The sequence below is a fragment of the Miscanthus floridulus genome, chromosome 7 (assembly GCF_019320115.1).
Source record: "Miscanthus floridulus cultivar M001 chromosome 7, ASM1932011v1, whole genome shotgun sequence".
Lineage (NCBI taxonomy): Eukaryota > Viridiplantae > Streptophyta > Magnoliopsida > Poales > Poaceae > Miscanthus > Miscanthus floridulus.
In genome coordinates this window covers 108231088-108250338 of record NC_089586.1, presented here as the reverse complement: position 1 = coordinate 108250338, position 19251 = coordinate 108231088, and the positions used below count along the sequence as shown (strand labels likewise).

The following is a 19251-nucleotide window of genomic DNA, read 5'->3' as shown; positions in this document are numbered from 1 at the left end:
TAATTTGTCTAAAAATTTCTAGAAAGTTATTTATTTTTGAATGAAGTATCTATATTTCCAACTTAAGTAACGAAGAAGGTATTTGGTAGGACTTACTAGGAAATATATCTTAAAAAATAAGGCAGTTTCATAAGTGAATAAGAAGGCAGGTGATTCCTATTTTTGGATGTGTTTTATACCTATGAAGGACCACTTTATGAGCCTTGCAAAGTTTAAATTAGGTAATGGATCCCAAGTTAGATTCTAGGAAGATGTTTGGCTAGGGAACCAAAACCTTAAAGGATCAATTGCTGAAATTTTAACACCACAACACATAATCTTTGTTTAGAAGGGCTTTAGTTGGAAATAAAGTTTCTAGATTGGCATACCCTGGTTTATCGAGTTGCGCCTATTGAGATGCAAATTGGTAAGGATACTATTGTGTGGTTCATTTGATATATATTTTTCTAGTTAATAATGGGATCAAAATTTCTCAGAAATTTTGGTGTGAAAAGCTACCTCACAAGATAAAGAATTTGCTATGTTTTTTTTTTCAAAAATGAAGTGATCTTAACAAAGGATAACCTAACGAGGATGAACTAGAATGGGAGTAAATATTGTTGTTTTGTAGTAGTTTAGAAGCCATCCAATCTCTCTTTTTTGAATGTCTCTACGCTAGATTCATATGGCGTGCTTTTGTGTAATGTGTTTGGTATTTTTCCACCTCAAAGCATGGATAATTTATTTGATGGTTCATATAAACAATGGGCAAGGAAAATAATACTGCATTTCTAAAATGACCACTTGCTTTGTGGCCTCTTTGGCTCTTGACATGATTTTTTTAACAAGTGCACACCTAAAACGTATTTGCAGGCACTGTTTAGGAAAAAAACACCGGCTTCAGCTGTGGGCACAATTACATCTTGGCGATGACAAGAAGGAACATTTTATTCAAGCTTGTTATACCCTGGAGGTTGTGGCTATGAGTTTTGTTCTTCTTCCCATGGATGACGGATGGTCTTTTATGTTTAGGATGAATGGTTATTTGTTGTGTGTGAGACTGCGAGTTTTGTTTTACTTGTTTAGGTGTGAAGAAAGTTTAAGTGTGGAGAAACTTGTAATAAACTTAGCCTGATTTCTCTATTTGGGGGGGGGGGGGGGGGGGGGGGGGGGGGGGTGAAGCCATGTTGTATTTATTTTCATTATCTAAATAAACTAAATTTCGAACTAAAGTTTACCAATATTTTGTAACTGGACTTGCTGAGTTTTTTTCTAACTAATTCGTAGCTCTATTTTTATTATTACATTCATCTAGGGCACAAAAGCACACCACCCATATTCTTTTTATTCTCTCCATGTTAGTTGAACAAAGGGAAATAAGACTGCATTCATAAAATCTATACTTTTATCGTCATTATGCATCAATGTGGCACTCATTTTTATTAGGAAACCATATCTAAGTTAAGGACCCCACAAGCTAGTTCTAAACTAGAGTTATGGACAAAATTTAAATGCTAGAAGCATTCTTTCCTCTATGGAGAGAGTATGAGCGATAGTAACAGGTTGCGGTACGTAGTAGGATGCTCCTGTTCGAGTGCCTCACCATAGATCTTCCCCCAAGAGCTTTTAGGAGGGACTTACTTGCTTTGGGATAAGGCTCTACGTGTGAGCCTTCCCGACTCCTTCCACCTAAGGTACCAAAAGAATGCTCGTGAAGCAGGGAGTTTGGGAAGCTGCAGAAGCGTTGCAGGTAGTGTTTGTGTGCTTCTGTTGTTGCATAGATTGCCTGATTGGTTCTGAGATTGCCCAAGAATTTTATATGGCTTTGTTCACTGATTCTTCAAGTGCCCAAGTTCTTACCTTGAGCAAACCAAGGAGAAGCAGATCGAGACCCTATCTTCTTTTAGAGTTGTCCTGGCTCAAAAATTTCTATATAGTTAGTCAAACTTAAAATAGGTTGACTTAAGGTGATTTTAGGAATCAATTTTATTTTTGGATGGAGGCAGCATATATCAAAATCTATACATTAATCAAAAGTAAAATGGCTTGGAACTCATGTATTCAATGCATGCCCAAACTTCTAAATGCCAAAATTTCTATAAATGTTTGGATCAGACCTAAAAGACACTGACGGTCAAATATGTCACACTTGTGTTGTTTCTGAGACTACTAGGATTCCAACTTGTCGTGAACCTATTGTATCTCCGTAGACAGTTGGCGCAGCAGAGAAATACAAATGGCTCGTTTGAAATTTGAAGCGTAGCTCCTGTACATATCTTGGAGAACTGTGAATGGACTTGTGGCAATAGAATTTTTTTTAAAATTTTAACACTTTTTGGCAACTAATTTTAAATCTAACACGGCCGGTTTTTTTTTAAAAAAAACTAACACTTTTGGCCGCGCCTATTGCCCTGGCGCGGCCAAATGCCTGTGCCGCGTCATGCATGGTGGCGCGGCACAGGGCTGATGTGGCGGTAACAGGGTCTGCTGACCGCTGACGGGGCAGGTCCTGCCGCGCCACCGATCTTGGCGCGGCAGTGCCGCGCCACGGAGCATGGCGTGGCTGTGCCAAATAAAACCCCGCAGCGAGGCCGCCCGCCCGCCCGCTGCCCTGCCTGCCTTCCCGCCGCCAGCCGCCTCTGCCCCGCCGGCGCCAGCCGCCACTGCCCCGCCGCCGCGCAGCTCCCGACCACTCCTGCCACGCAGCGCCCGCGCCGGCCGCGCCACGAACGCCGGCGCGTCAAGGCCGTTAGGTCCTAAGGTACCTCCCTTTCGATTTCATGTTATTTTGATTATTATTATTTTACGATAATTAGTGATTGAGGATAATTAGTGATTTATGATAGTTAGTAATTTAGGATAGTTAGGGTTTTATGATTGTTATTGATTTATCATAGTTTGTCAAATTTAGGATACTTACTGATTTAGGATAGTTAGGTTAGTGAATTTGTTTGTGATTTACGTAGGTAGTTTTTAGGTTTGAGGTTGTGTGTTCTAGTATAGTTAGGAATTTAGGTTTAGGGATTGATTAGGTATTTATTAATTAGTTTATAGTTAGTTATTTAGTTAGGGATTTTGGGTATACCTACTAGTTTATAAACGTCGGTACTTACTAGTGCGTGATACGTCGATTTTGATGACTTCATGAAGTTTCGTCAAATGCTTATATTCCTAGTGAAGTAGTTTATGTTACAAGTGCGTGATATATCTGTTAATGTTACTTTGAATATATACATGTGCTTTCATATTGTGTTCGTATTGCATAACAAGGAGTTCAAATTTTGCAATGCTACATAATATTAATTTGAATTTTGTTAATTTGAATACTCTAATATTTTTTTATCAATTTGTAACAGGATGGCCCCACCCATGCAGCACCCGTTGTACCCCATTCTTGAGGTGGAGTACGACGACCAGCACCGAGCACATATCTTGAGCGACAACGACGCAGAGGTGGCCTTGTCTCCTTTGAGGCCCCGCACGCACACCAGGGCGCACTAGTAGGACGAGCGTTACGCGCCGTACATATGGCATGCCGGCTTCCTCGAGCTTGTCCGTGTTGTCAACCACGGTCTTCCGCCCCTTGACCCAGCACTACTTACTGCAGTTGTAGACAGGTGCGAGTGCATTCTTTGTACGTAAACTATCTTGTAACAAATTTGAGGCAAGTAACGGTCGTTCTATTCTTATATCAGGTGGAGGCTTGAGACCCACACGTTCCACCTACCTTGTGGCGAGATGACCTTGACCATGCAGGACGTGAAGGTTATTTTTGGCCTTCGGTTGGGGGGACTTCCAGTGACAGGGATAGTTGACAACAATCACTGGAGGGAGTTGGTGGCTCAGTTTACTGGCTTTTTTTCATCGGATGACGAGGCTTCCAAGAAAAATAAGTGAGAAATGGAAGCTTATTTAATACTTGCATTGCTTTCCTACAGCCATCGGGTCTCATTTTGTTTGGTAAATTTCAGGAAAACTTTCGGTATTTCGTCGTCCTGGATCACGGAGTGCTTTCATTACTTGGACCCACATGCTGAGGAGGCTCAGATCAACAGGTTCGCTCGAGTTTGGCTCTAGCACTTTCTTGGTGCTTTCCTCTTCCCAGACGCCTCGAGCAACACCATCAGCTGGATCTTCCTTGACATACTACGCCAGTTGTGGGAGAACATAGTGACGTACAGCTAGGGCAGCGTAGTCCTGGCATGGACGTATCGACAGCTATGTGTTGCCTGCCGTCGCACCTCAGTGTACGCGAACCTTGGGGGTTGCTCGTACCTACTCTAGGTTTGGTGTTGGGAACGATGGCCCATTGGGAGGCCACTTAGTACTGGTTTACCAATAAGTACTTCGGTTCATTATATTCTTCGATATAGTTACATATGATGAGTTTATTAATGGCTAATTCATTATCGTGTTCAATGTAGCAATGGAACGGGCAGGATATACTCCCTATAGCTCTGTTTATCTGGACGGAATCAGAGTTAGTTAGAGAGAATACAAGGCGCAAGTATAGAGAGTACACGGATGGTCTCGATGTCCTAACACAGCACCAGGTTATGCTCTCTTTACTATCATACCTGTGTCTTGTTCGATCTACACTATATCACAACCTAACTCAATTACGAAATTTCAGGTGCATTGGTGTCCTTGGGATGCTCCGGAGCTCCAGTACTATCTCAGTCCTGTCACTAGGGACGAGTCAGACGAGTATCGCTGCAACGTCCCTTTTATTTTCTTCCACGTGGTCGAGATTCACTTGCCCATCAGGGTCTGCAGACAGTTTGGAAGAATGACAGGCTGCCCACCACCGCTTTACTCCATCAACCAAGGATTGCACGAGTGAGTTATCGATTAATAACAGAGCTACAATTCAGACATGTGTGTGGTACAACTAACATCGTTTTGTTGCAGGTTTGACCGTAGGAAGAGGTACAAGACTAAGAATTGGCGCGTGACACACAACACGCACATCCACTTGTGGGAGACCAGGGAACGGCAGCTGGTCCATGCGGGTCCTCCACACGACCTGCACACCTTCGACGAGTACCTGCGTTTGCTTCACAGGTCTATGAGGACACATATCAAGCCCCCATACACTGAGGAAGCGATTGACGAGGACTCGAAGGAAGATGTGATCGAAGATGTGTACGACGTTGCCACTAGAGAGGACACACAGCTACAGAGAGCCCCGCTACAAAGATACGTGGTAAGATACTTGAATGGTATAATTTGTTATCCATTTGGTATTAAGTATGTATACTAAAACTGTTCAACCGCGTTTCTGTACCCAGACGACACAATTGTCGAGGCTGTTCAACGAAGCAGGGTACCGGCTTCACGAGTCTAGAGGGCTGGGGCCAGGCGTTCTCGTGGCTTTTATGGAGGTAAACATAAACTTGTCTGTTCCGAAAATGTTTATTCAGTGTATATGCGTTTGGGAAATGCACTAACTTTAACGTTTATTTATGCAGAAGGTGAAGAAGAGCTGCAGGAAGCTAGCTCAGAAGCTGAGCTGCATGGACACTCCTTATGAGAAACTGCCACTCCTGGCGCGGTCGGGTGCCACGTCTTCAGCCCCTTTGAGGACACCAACCGGCTCTTCTCAGCAGATGACAGGTGCCACTTCCGCAGTGCATACACCACCACATCATAGCGCTGGCAAGGACCCTGCAACCGAAGACGAGGAGGACGACGATGACGACTAGTGGGAAGATTGGCCGCAGGACGAGATCGGCATGTCTTAGCTAGGTGGTGCCCCGCTTGGTACCCAAGGAGCCTCACAGGTACTAACAAATGTAGTTTCTTTAAATACGTAGGCTACATGAACTAACGATCATAAATAATTCTAAGTAATCGTGCATATCACATACTTGCAGGTTACGAGCCGTACGCACCGGCAACACGACCACACCAACATTGGCTACACTCCCAATGTGTTGCCAACAAATCTGAAGAGACAAAGGCGTCGGAGAGATTCTTATACTCCTGGGTCTTAGTTTGTTAGGTCGAACTATTATTGGCGTCCAAAACTTGTAGGCTTAGTTGGTTATGTTATGTCAAACTTATGTCAAACCAATTAAAATGTTACATGGCTGCTTGTCAACTTATGTTATTTGCTTTATATCCATTTCAATGCGTCGCGTCATCACTACTTGCGAGATTAAGTAGCAACTAGTTTGGAAACCGGCAGTCCCGGAGTATCTCGACGCCGGTGGCCGGCGTCTTGCGCGAGGGGTCGAAGAAGCCGGGGTCCATGGTCGCGTCACCGCCGATCCTACAATATGGGGCCAAAAATATCATTGGCTTATCAAATTCTCTATTCAGCCATAAAAAAATTTAACAAAATATAGAAATAAATTCATTATTGACTTTACGTTAAGCAATACTTATAATAACTCCCAGTATCGACGCGGCGCGTTCCGGGATGGCGGCGGGCGTGGCGGTCAGGCTTGCTTGCTGCTCGGGCAGGCATGACTGGCAGCGGGGTTTTATTTGGCGCAGCGCGCCATGCTCCATGGCGCGGCACTGCTGCACCAAGATCGGTGGCGCGGCAGGACCTACCCCGTCAGCGGTCAGCAGACCCGGTTACCGCCACGTCAGCCCTGTGCCGCGCCACCATGCATGGCGCGGCACAGGCATTTGACCACGCCAGAGCAATAGGCACGGCCAAAAGTGTTAGTTTTAAAAAAATCGACCGTGTAAGATTTAAAATTAGTTTCTAAAAAGTGGTAAAATTAAAAAAAAATCTGGCAATACGGGCAGCGGCGAAGCCACAGTGCATGTGTCGGGGTCATGCGACCCCGATAACTTTGTATGAATCAGTGGAACCCCGCGTATTTCGGCCAGCTACGACCCTATCAAATTGAGTTCATGAATCTGTGCAACCCCGGCAGCAGTTTAGTCTAGATTCGCTATTAAATACAGGTATTATTATGGAACGTTCTTCCTCGGAACAAATATTTCCACGCAGTAGAAAGTTTGGTGAGACAGAGCTGTCCCAAAAGGCGACTGCTAGTGCTGGGTATGACACAGTTGCAGTCTTTCTCAAGACTCGCTTGTTTGTTCGTCTCTACGCCGAGCAGACCGGGATTTGTAAGGGCAGTCCCAATGAAAGAAACTAGTAGTTTCTATAACATAGGATATCGCACCAAAAAAGTACTGCTTTCCAACCCATGGTTTCTATGAGTAATAACTATTTTCTCTTTCCCTCTCCCAACTCTATCTTTTCCTCCAATGGGAGTGCGACACGAGTTCCCTAGAAACTGGTGGTTTCTTCCCAATGGCGATTTCATGGTTTCTTGGTGCATTGGGTCAAGAGTAGACCTGGTTTCTTCATGAAGAAATCATTTCTATGATTTTTGCTCTCTTTCTTCATTAATTACATTGCCATGTCAGCATTTTACCTACGTGGCAAATCATTTAATGAGGATAGAAACCATCATCAATGCACCATTGGGACTGCCCTAACCATCGCTGCCACGCTGCGACGCGATTTTTGAGGACATTGATCGTTTCACATCACATGGATTGCCCTGACAACTTGGAGTCTTGGACCGGTGGTCCAACAAGGCTCAAACGGAACCAGAACATATACACTACCAGTACAATGAAACCTAACCTACACCGTGACTGTAAAATCGGGATGGCCCTACGATCACTCTGGATCTGGCCCACAGCAGCAGGCAGCAGCCAGCAGCTACGGATACTCTATGGGGGTGATTGGTCGCTCAAGGGCCAGTTTAGATGCGAAATTTTTTTTTTTTTTTTGCAAAATGACACTGTAGCAGTTTTCGTTGTTATTTAGTAATTAGTGTCCAATCATAGTCTAATTAGGCTTAAAAGATTCGTCTCGTGGATTTCGTCTAAACTGTGTAATTAGTTTTATTTTTTATTTATATTTAATGTTTCATGCATGCGTCCAAAGATTCGATGTGACGGGGAATCTTAAAAAATTTGGCAAAACGAAGTGAAACTAAACAGGGCCTAAGTGACCGAGAGTCAGGATAGAGAACCGGACCGTGAGATGCATGCTTAAACTATGCATTTAGTCGTGTTTGGTTGTTTTTATTGGTTTAATATGAGATGAGATCTTATTTGGTTGCATATATGGATGAGAGTTTTGAGTGTAAGACCCATGGACCTTTTTACTTTAGGTGCATCACACCGTTCTACATCGCAAGGGAAGTGTGAATCGAGAAAATAGAGGCATACGGGATGAAGGGATAGAGATTAATGAGACAGAGCAGGGAAGGATACAAGGCAAGCATCAAACACGGCCAAGTGCACCGAGTGATGCTAGGATAGCCTCCAACTTACAGCCAATCACCTCCTACATGTTTCACCATGGTTACACACTTGCAAATGTATCCTGATGCATCTCAGAACCCGGCCATTTCTATGTTGCCGACTTGCAGCCATGCCCATGCATGTAGCTACATGGATGCGATTGTTTATTAATTATTTGTACTCATGGCGTCGTCCTCCTGATGTGTACTCTCTCTATACATGCATCGACATACAGTACAGGCAGCCATGAATGTCCTAAACGTGGCCGTTACTGCATCGTGCATGCATCAGGCCAACAGCTGGAGACCTCCCCGCTCTCGGCTCACGCTGCCTTCACGGGCTTTTGGTTTTCCGGCCGCCGTGCAGACATGTGTACAGTGTACGTACCGGTTTTCGAAACACTGACAACTAAATTTCTAATATTGTGTCTTGCTCGAATGATGTGCTAAGAGGACATGTGGTTTATACTGATTTAGAGCGAAATGTCCCTACGTCCAGTTCGTTGCTGCTGCTCGTGTTATTAGCACTGAAAGTTCGTAGTATGGGTTACAAACGGTCGAGAAAGGGACATGTCCCAAGTCTCTAGTAGAAAGAACGAAATGGGTACCGAGAGCTTGGTCGCTGCTCAACTATGTGCTTGAAGTTTGACGCTCGTGCTCTTGGTCTGATGTGGTGCGGTGAACCGATGTGAGTTCGATGCCCCTTAGTAGGATACCCTGCTTTTCCTTTTATAGGCCAAGTAAAAGCAGGGGTTACAGCCGAAGGAAAGAGAAACAAGAAAAAGAAATAAGGCTCCCGGGGTGTGCCGTCCTCCTCTTCGCATGGGTCCCGCTGACCCTGTAGATCGTGGTGGCAGCAGCGTCGCACCGGGGTCCTGTTGGCCGCTGTAGCATACGTGCGGGCGTCGTGCGCTGTTCTTGTCTTTCATCCCATCCGAGCGGACGGAATGGTCAAAGGGTCCCCTGACATAGGCCATACGGGGGGCTGGCGGTACAGTGCTAGTCAACTGACGCCGGTTGACTGACGTTGGACGGTGGTCAGGCGGGAAGTGGCCAGCACAGTGCTGGCCTGTTGACGCGATGGGCGACGTGAGTCTCCTAGCGTGGTCTCATGCGACCGCCAGTCGCATCAGGACGCGCCCGAGACGTACTCCCGGGCGTGTGCCTCCACGCCATAGTGGTTGAAACGGTTCGGGTCCCACCCTGGGGCCACTACTTTTGTCCGGTAGCAAATCCAACCACCAGGGAACGGGTGAGGCGGAAATCTTGTCTTGGGGCCGGGCGAGACGGAATCCAACCCTCGGGGGTGGGATGAGTCGGAGCCCTCCTCGTGGGACCAGACGAGTCGGAGCCCATGCCTTGGGGTCGGACGAGGCGGGACCCGGCCTCTGGGGGTCGGACAAGGCGTTGCCCGGCCCCTGGAGGTCAGATGAGGTCGTAGTTGCGCCTTTAATCATCGGATGAGCCGACGTGACTCTCTTTAATCCTTTGGCTTGGATACCTAGATATAGATATCCGATAGTAGCCCCCGAGCCTTTGGAGGAGTGAAACACTCCTACAAAGGCTTTTCGTGATCTGTCATTTGAGGGCGCACGGGAGTACTGTTCGTTACTGTCGCTTTGCCATACCTCCGCGGTTTCTGTAATCGGAGGTGACTCGTCGTTTGCCTACGGCCGCGTGTTTGATCTCTTTGCAATGCCGAGCCCCCACGCGTAGCAGGGGTCTGGTCAGGGGGTCAGTTCATCTTGTGATCGTTATCCCTCACGCGTCCATTCGCTAGATCGGAGGAGCTGAGTCATGTCATGCTTTCCTCGCTAGATGAAGCACGGTGCACGGTGAGTTGTTAACGGGCTCGTTCGAGTGGAGCCCCGGCATACCCTTTGCGGGGACCCGGTTCCAGGTCAGCTGGTGACTGACTCTAGATTCTTGGTGGCTAGTCTATATAGTTCTCGGATCCGTTCGGCCAGTCCGAGGGCTCGATGCTTTTCTTTGGGGAAAACCATGGACCTTGCATCATCCAAGACTCAAAACGAGGGTCGGGACGCCCGTGGCGCTTAGCGCCCCTAGGGTATTGGCTGCTAGCGGGCCTATCCTTAACCTCCCCTCACTCTAGGGTGCCCTAGAGCAGCCATGAACCCACTGGTGGGCCAGCCTTCAAACTCCTAGGCGTTAATGGGTCATGGGAGCGTTTTTAGCTCCGTATCCCACTTACCTACGGTGGCCCGTAGCCTTTGAAGGCGAACCATCGCCCTGCAGATCCTTCACGGGGAAGATTTGGATAGGCATGCGCTCATCTCTCAAGGCAGCGATGCGACTGATGCAGCATAGAGTAATGAGGGCATGACTCCTGAAGAAAACAGATATGGCGAGGCATGGGGCACGTTAATTTAGGCGGACGGTTCGTCCCTCACCCATTCCGCCCTTACCTTATAAACGGAACCGTTTCTCCCTAGCCTACGTACGCGTAGCTGCATCCTTACCCCTCAGTCTTTTTGCCTTTCACTCTTGAGTTTCAGCCTTCATTCCCATGTTTCCTCTTTGTTGCTGGCGAAGTTCTCGCTCTCCAGCCCTACGCCACCGCCGAATCTTCTGCATCGCCATCCCCATTTCTCGATGGAACCATGGCCTCGCTCCAACGTTCTCCACGCATGCATGGAGGGTCTAATTAAGAAGGGCCTTCTCCTTGCAAGGATCATGGTGATGGAGTGGATCGTACCTGGTGGTGAGGATGAGCCATCACCGCCCGACGACTACGTCGTCTCCTTCGTCCCCTTCCATGAGCGTGGGCTCATGACTCCGCCCCACCGATTCCTCCGAGGGCTGCTGCACTGCTATAGGATTGAGTTGCAGCATCTGGATTCGACACATCTCGGCCTTCGTTGCACTGTGCGAGGGGTATCTAGGGATCGAGCCCCACTTCGAGCTTTGGAAGTATTTCTTCGCCGTCGAGCTATAGAAGAAGGAGAGGAAGAAGCCAGACCTGGTGGTGCCGATGGGATGTGCGAACATCCATCTTCAAGGCAGTCGGTTGTCAGAGTACATGTCCATCCCATTGTCAAAGTCCAACAAGGGGTGGCATAAGCTCTGGTTCTACCTAAGAAACAATGATGCCACCCCTCTGTCGACCTTCACTGGCCACCTGATTGAGGAGGCACCAGACACATGGAGGTATGGGCCCATTGAGAGGGAGCAGAAGAGGCTCGGCGACCTTCTCAAAGCCATCATGATCCTGAAGGGCCGTAGTCTTCATGGGATCGGTGTCGTCAGAGCATACCACGTCAGGAGGTTGGCGTCGCTGATGGCGCGCACTCTTTCGATGTGGAAGATGATGCTGGATTATGTGCCTGAAGGGACGGTGATGGTCGCCGGTGAGGCCCTCAGCATCGGTGAAATGACACAACGCATCAAGGAGGCGATGGAGTGCCGGGCGGATCCATCAGAGGATCTCGCTAGGGTGTACCCGGTCCTAGGGCATCCTGTGATGCGGCCAGACGCGGGTTTTGTTGAACTAGTAAGTCTTCTTCGAGTTTCTTTTCTAGACTGACCCTCCTCTGTTCTCATATTCTAAGCGTCGAGGTTTGTAGCCCGACCTCTTCGCCCATGAGTCCGACCCGCCATTACCAGAGGACGTGGCTAGGAGGGCAGCGAACCATACCATGGCTGAGACAATGAAGGTGAAGAAGGAGCAGAGGAAGGCGAAGAAGGAGCGAGTGAGGCTACAGCGTGGAAAGCATCGACAAGACTCGGAGGAGAGCGACGAGGATGAGGAGGAGGACGAGTCCGACCCCAACATCCCATGGGGCGTGCTTGAGCATGAGGATGAGAAGGCCGATGTGGTGCTGGCCAACCTGACCCCAATTCCATAGCACGGCCTGGCGCAACCCGAAGAGGATGCCCCTCTGAGATCGATGGGGGAGGTCGTGCCCCTAAGGTCGTAGGAGCAAGTCTGCCCCGCTCTGACCGACCCCACTAGGGGATCAAAGTGACCAATTGCCGACGTGGTGGAGTTGGAGTCGAGCGTCCACCCCCCGAAACGTTCTCGAATAATGGCATTGAGGTGAGTTAATGACTTCTTCGCACTTTCGTTGCGTTCTCGGATTTCGTCGTGTGACGTTGGTGCTTTCTGTAGGACCATCCCTGACAACCGCCTAGCGCTGGCACTGCAGAAGATCGTGGTGCGTCGGCCAACCCCCCAGGAGCCGACTAGCATGGTGCCTTGGGCATGCCGTGGATGGCGCCGAGGTGGACATGGCACTGCCTAAGAAAGCAGGGGAGGCGAAGGCGTTGATTGTGCAAGAGGTGGCGCTCGTGCAATCGGCGCCCACGTTGGTCCACTCGCCCGAGGTGGGGCAAACAAGAGAAGGCACGACTAGGCATCCCCTGCGAACGCGATGACAGCTCAGACTTTGGAGCCCAAGCTGCTAGCCTTCTCTACCATTGGAGGTTTCGCTCCTAAGGGAGTGCCGATGATAGAGGAGGTATCGTCGGCTTCTGTCGGGCCAACACCAACGGTTGTGACAGGTGACCCCTTGGTTGGGGCTAGGCCCTCCTGGTCCCTTTTCTAGCCAGGCGACGATCCACCTACATGGGGAAGAAACCAGCTCCATTGGGCCAGGCGGCTGGACCCGAGCCACTCGGTGTTCACCCACGACGACCTAGTGGAGGTGAAGGACTAGACGAGCGTGCGCTCAGGACTTGAGTCCATAGTCCGCTCTCTGACTGACGCGTTGAGGGTGTTGAAGGATGACGTCGCCCTGGCCGGCTAGGTTTGTCATGTCTTTGTGTCTTCTACTTTTGAGCCCTATTTATATAATTCTAACCTAATTTTTCTACAGTCCCTTGAGATGGGCAGCTGGGAGAAGTCCCTATTCCTCCATCGTGAGAGGGAGGTCTAGGGACTTGCCACCGAAGTGCCATGGCTGCGGGAGGAGGTGGTGAGCCTCTAGGCCAAGGAACGGGAAGCCCATCAACATGCCAACAAGGCCGAGGACAAGCTCAAGGTTGTGGTTACCAAGGCCAGGGAAGATGCCGTGGAGCTTGGATGACTCTGCCCAGAGCTCGACCTTGCCCGTCAAGAGAGCGCTGATGCTCGACGTGCGCTCGAAAACGAGCAAAGGTTGAAGGTAGAAGCCGAGGGCCTAGCCACCGCCTTGGCGGGGGATGCTGGCGTGCTCCAGAGGGAGAAGACAGCCCTCGAGGAGCAAGTGAAAGGCGAGGGAGGCTCTGGTTACCTTTTTGCTTGACGTTTGCAGTCGGCTTTCTGACGCTCTTTGATGTTCGGCATGGGTAGTCCTACAGGGGCAACTCTCTGAGGTGCGAGGTCAACTCTAGTTAGAGAGTGATGACCACGACGCCTTGCGCGCTGCCATCGGGTTGGTCTTCGATGACCTCGGGGTCGCCCCGGCCGTGGAGACAAGCTCGCTCGTAGTCTGGGTTACCCAGATCTCGGATCGGGTGCGTGCACTCGCAAGGGAGGCCCTATACACCAGCGTCCATCGTGCGTTTGCCATCGCTCGCTCCCACTACATCAACATCAACCTACCGGTGATCAGCGAGGGCTTCACTCCTAGCTACACTGACACCGAGCTAGACAAAATTGAGAAGGAAGTAGCTCTCCTAGCGTAGGACCTAGCGGAGAAGGTCGGAAAAGAAATCCTGCCCAAAGATGTTTAGTTAGATAGCTGAGTCCGACGTCGATCTTTTTGTAAAGACTTTTATTATGGCCGAAAATGTTGTTTGGCCCTTCTTTATATATATATAAAGTTCATTGCGATCCAATCCTTGTTTTATGTTAAGGCACTAGAAACTTAAGTTGTGAGCGACTAAGTAATGATCACGCTGGTGAGCAAGCGATGCCGTAGCCGTCGGGGCATAAGCTTTTTGCATTCTGACCAGTTTTACTCATCGTTAGTTTTCAGCAACTCTTATTTCTAGGTCTTGTCATAAAAAGGAAGGGTCGGATGGGAAAATGTTCCTGAGTATATGTACTCTATAAAGTTTCATTACAATCAGATCCTTATTTTATGTTAAGGAAGTAGAAACTTAAGTTGCGAGCGACTAAGTAATGATCACACTAGTGAGCAAGCAATGTCGTAGCCGTCGGGGCATAGGCTTTTTGCATTCCTACCAATTTTTCTCATCGTTAGTTTTCGGCAACTCTTATTTCTAGGCCTTGTCATAAAAGAGAAGGGTCGAATGGGAGAATGTTCCTGAGCATATATACTCCTATCAGCCCCTGAGTAAAACCCAACCCCAGGTAGTTGCTGAGGTCAGGTGTTACTGAAGACCGATCAGATCAGAAGCGAATCCAATAGGAGGTAAAAATTTTCGGTTTTTGCAGAAACATTACTTAGTTTGACAAGCATATTAGAAGCTTTAGAACGGAAAAACTAAGGGTAAAAGCGAAGTAGCTGCTCGATGTTCCAGGCATTGGTGAGGGCTTTGCCATCATCAATCTTGAGCTTGTAGGTGTCGGGTCAGAGTACTTCTACGATGATGTACGGTCCTTCCCACGGCGCCGAAAACTTGTGGCGATTTTTGTTTCTCTAGACGCGGCAAAGAACTAAATTGCCTACGCCAAAGGCGCGACCCTACACGTGTTGGCTATGGTACTATCGTAGCGCCTGCTGGTATTTGGCCAAACAGAACAGGGCAATGTCACGTGCTTTGTCAAGTAGGTCCATGGCATCTTCCAAAGAGGCTTTGTTTCCCTGCTCGTTGTAGGCCTTGACCCTTGGCGCTCCGTAGTCGAGGTTGGTGGGAGGATGGCTTCAGAGTCATAGACCATGAAAAATGGTGTGTAACTGGTTGCCCGGCTGTTGGATGTCCTTAGGCTCCAGAGTACCGAGGGGAGCTCCACGACCCACCGTCCGCCAGCTTTGTTGAGCCGGTTGAAGATCCTAAACTTGAGGCCTTGGAGGACCATACCGTTCGCGTGCTCGACCTGCCCGTTCATGCGGGGGTGCGCCACGGCAGCCCAATCAACATGGATGTGGTGGTCATCGCAGAACTAGAGGAATTTCTTCCCCGTGAACTATGTGTCGTTGTCGGTTATGATGGAGTTTAGGACCCCGAATCGGTGGATAATGTCCATGAAGAACGACACGGCCTGCTCAGATTTGATCACGGTGATCGGCCGAGCCTCTATCCACTTCATGAATTTGTCCAGGCGACAAGTAAGTGCGTAAGGCCCCCGTGCACCCTCTTGAGGGCCCTACCAGGTTGAGCCCCTAGACCACGAATGACCACGTGATGGGGATCATCTGGAGCGCTTGGGACGATAGGTGAGTTTGCCGAGCATAGTACTGGCATCCTTTGTAGGTGCAGGTGCATACGACCTGCTCGACATCGGCCACCGCGGTTGGCCAGTAGAAACCTTGCTGGAATGTGTTTTCGACCAAGATTCTAGGTGCAGCGTGATGTCCATAGACCCCTCCATGGATGTCTTCCAGCAAGTCCTTCCCCTGCTCGGTGGGGATGCAACGCTGTAGGATTCCGGTGTGGCTGCGCTTGTATAGCTCCCCTTTGATGAGGATGAAGGACTTGGCGCGATGTGCGAGCCATCGGGGCTCCGTCTTGTCGACAGGGAGCATCTTGTGGAGGAGGAAATCAAGATAAGGTGTTCTCTAGTCGGTTGGAGGGTCGAAGTATCGGGCTCCGCCACCTCAGGGTTGGATGGAACTAAGGGTCGGTCAGCCCTCAAGCCTAGAATTGGCGGCTCATTGCTGGCCTGTTCTGGTTCCTTGTATCAGACTAAGGGCTTATGTAGGTCACTAGTGAAGATGCCAGTGGGGACCAGCTCTCGGCTCAATGCCATCTTTGCTAGCATGTCGACTGCTTCATTGAGCCACCACGGGATATGGTTGAGCTCGAGGCCATTGAACTTATCATCTAATTGTCGGACCTCATGACAATACGCAGCCATCTTGGCGTTATGGTAGCTTGACTCCTTCATGACCTAGTCGATGACCAGTTGTGTGTCGCCATGGACATCAAGCCATCAGATGCCCAACTCAATGGCGATGCACAAGCCATTGATGAGTGCCTCGTACTTAGCCACATTATTTAAAACCGGGAAGTGGATGCGAATTGTGTACCTCATGCGTACCCCAAGGGGGAAAACAAAAACAAACCCGACCCTGACACCCTTCTTCATCAGTGATCCATCGAAGTACATCATCCATTACTCCTGATCGACTATCGTCGGTGGCATCTGGATCTCAGTCCATTCGGCCACAAAGTCAGCCAGTACCTGAGACTTGATGGCCATTCATGGGGCATACATGATGCCCTAATCCATCATCTCGAGCACCCATTTTGTGTTTCTCCCTGTGGCCTCTCGGTTCTAGATAACCTCACCGAGGGGGAAAGATGACACGACGGTCACTTGCCGTGAGTTGAAGTAGTGGCACAACTTCCTCTTGGTGATCAGGATGGCATATAGGAGCTTCTAGATCTAGGGGTAGCGTGCCTTAGAGTTAGACAAGACTTCACTAATGAAGTACATGGGGCGTTGTACCTTGAGGGCGTGTCCCTCTTCTCCCCGTTCTACAACAAAGGCGACGCTGACCACCTGAGTCATAGCTGCAACATAGAGTAGGAGCGGCTCTCTCTCAGTCGATGGGACCAGAATTGGAGCCTTCGTTAGGAGCACTTTGAGCTTGTCCAGTGCCTCTTGAGCCTCAAGCGTCCATGTGAATCGGTCATTTTTCTTCAGGAGCCGATAAAGGGGGAGCCTCCGTTCGCTGAGGTGCGAAATGAAGAGACTAAGCGCTATGAGGCACTCAATAACCTTCTGAACTCCTTTTTGGTTCAGAATCAGGCCCATCTTTGTGATGGCTAAGATTTTTACCGGGTTGGCTTCAATGCCATGCTCGGAGATGATAAATCTGAGTAGCATGCCCCTTGGGACCCAAAGATGCATTTCTCAGGGTTGAGCTTGATGCCGTTCTCCTAGAGCTTCTTGAAGGTCAACTCTAGGTCGGCCATGAGTTGGTCGATCTGCTTGGACTTGACTATGATGTCGTCCACGTAAGCCTCAATGGTTCACCCGATGAGGTCTCCAAAGCATTTGGTTATGCAATGCTGGTACGTAGCCCCGACGTTCTTGAGTTTGAACGGCATCATAACGTAGCAGGACGATCTAAATAGGGTGATGAAAGAGGTCACGAGCTGGTCGAACTCTATCATCGTGATCTGATGGTACCCGGAGTACGCATCAAGGATGCATAGGATTTCACACCTTGAGGTTGAGTCAACTACTCGATCTATGCGTGGCAAAGGAAATGAATCCTTCGGACACGCCTTATTGAGGCTTGTGTAGTCAACACACATTCTCCATTTCTCACTTTTCTTTTTTACTAGAACAGGATTGGACAACCACTCTGGGTGGTATACTTCCTTGATGAAACCGGCGGCCAAGAGCTTAGCGATTTCCTCGCCGATGAGCCTTCGCTTCTCCTTGTTGAAGCGGTGCAGGCGTTGTTTGACCGGCCTAGAACCTGACTTGATCTTTAAGGCATGCTTGGCGACCTCCCTAGGAATTCCTGGCATATCCAAGGGGTTCTACGCAAAGATGTCTCGATTGGCACAGAGGAAGTCGATGAGCGCTCCTTCCTACTTGGGGGAGAGGGTGGTGCCGATGCGCACCGTCTTATCGATGGAGTTGTTGGGGTCAATGAGGACCTCCTTGACATTCTCCATAGGCTCAATGGATCTGGCCACCCGCTTTGTGTTGGGCGCTCCTTCAGCGATGTCCTTCTCGATGGCTACGAGCTCCTCAGAAGCGAGGGTTGCCAAAGCCAGCTCGTAGCTCTCGACCTCACACTCGTAGGCCCTGTAGAAGGAAGTGCCAACGGTGATGACCCCGCGTGGGCCTGGCATCTTGAGCTTGAGGTAGGTGTAGTTGGGGACGGCCATGAACTTCGCGTAACATAGTCGCCCCAAAATGGTGTGGTAGACCGGGGGAACCCGACTCCCTCGAAGGTGAGGGTCTCTGTCCTATAGTTGGACGGATTCCCCAAGGTGACGGGCAGGTCAATCTGCTCGATTGATATGGCCTGCTTTCCTTTCACTTGAAGGACATTGTTGACCTCATCCTCATCGTCGAGGTCGTTCATCGGGGTTGGGCTCCTATATCTCCCTCGACCTCGTCGTCGAGGTCATTCATCGGGGTAGCCTCCTCCTTGTGGATGCTTTCGACATGTCCCTCAAGGGTACCTGTCATGAAGCATTCACGAGATGGGTGATCGCTCCACCTGCTTGAGTCAAAGCCAGAGGGCGACTCAGGCTCCTCTGTGAGGAGGTTATGGAAAGACTCCACGATGTGTTCAATAACCCCTATGAACACTACTATAAAAACGATTTTGCGCAGCGTTCCACTTTTACACTCCGTGGCGGGCTCCTATTTTTGCCCGCTGCGGTAAATCCCACGATTTACCGCGGCGGGCATTTTTTATTTACCGTGGCGAGCATTTTTGCCCGCCGCGGTAAATCGATTTACCGTGGCGGACGTCCTAAGACGTCCGCCTTGAAAAATACCCTATTTTCCGAGGCGGACGTCTTAGGACGTCCGCCACGGTAAATGGATTTACCATGGCGGGCGTCCTATGAGACCCGCCTCGGTTAAGGCCGTGGCCCAAAAGGCCCAACGAAGCCCGATAGCCGTCTTCACATATAAATACGTAGTCTTTAGGTTTCTGCCTCAGACCGAACAAGTCCGAACAAGTCCACACCTCTGTCCCTCTCCTTCGGTCGCACCCTCTCTGTCGTCCTCGCGTGCACCTCCCTCCCTCTCCTTCCATCGCACCCCCTCCCTCCCTGTCGTCCTTCCTCTCCTTCCGTCGGCAGGGCGCGGTGGCCACGGCGGGTCGCGCGGGGCCACAATGGGTCGAGCAGGGCCATGGCGTCGTGCGGGGCCACAGCGGCGCGCGGGACGGCGACGCGGGTGGCATGGGCGACGTTGGCGCCCGGGGCGGCGGCGCAGGTC

At 49.6% G+C, this 19251-nt stretch overlaps 1 protein-coding gene across 1 annotated transcript; it reads right to left on the bottom strand.

Annotated features, from left to right (window-relative positions):
• Positions 1-17879: 17879 nt before the first annotated feature.
• On the bottom strand, positions 17880-18182 carry LOC136466028 (uncharacterized). The gene has a single exon (XM_066464539.1). It carries the CDS (start codon positions 18180-18182, stop codon positions 17880-17882), a length of 303 nt encoding a protein of 100 aa, XP_066320636.1.
• Positions 18183-19251: the final 1069 nt, after the last annotated feature.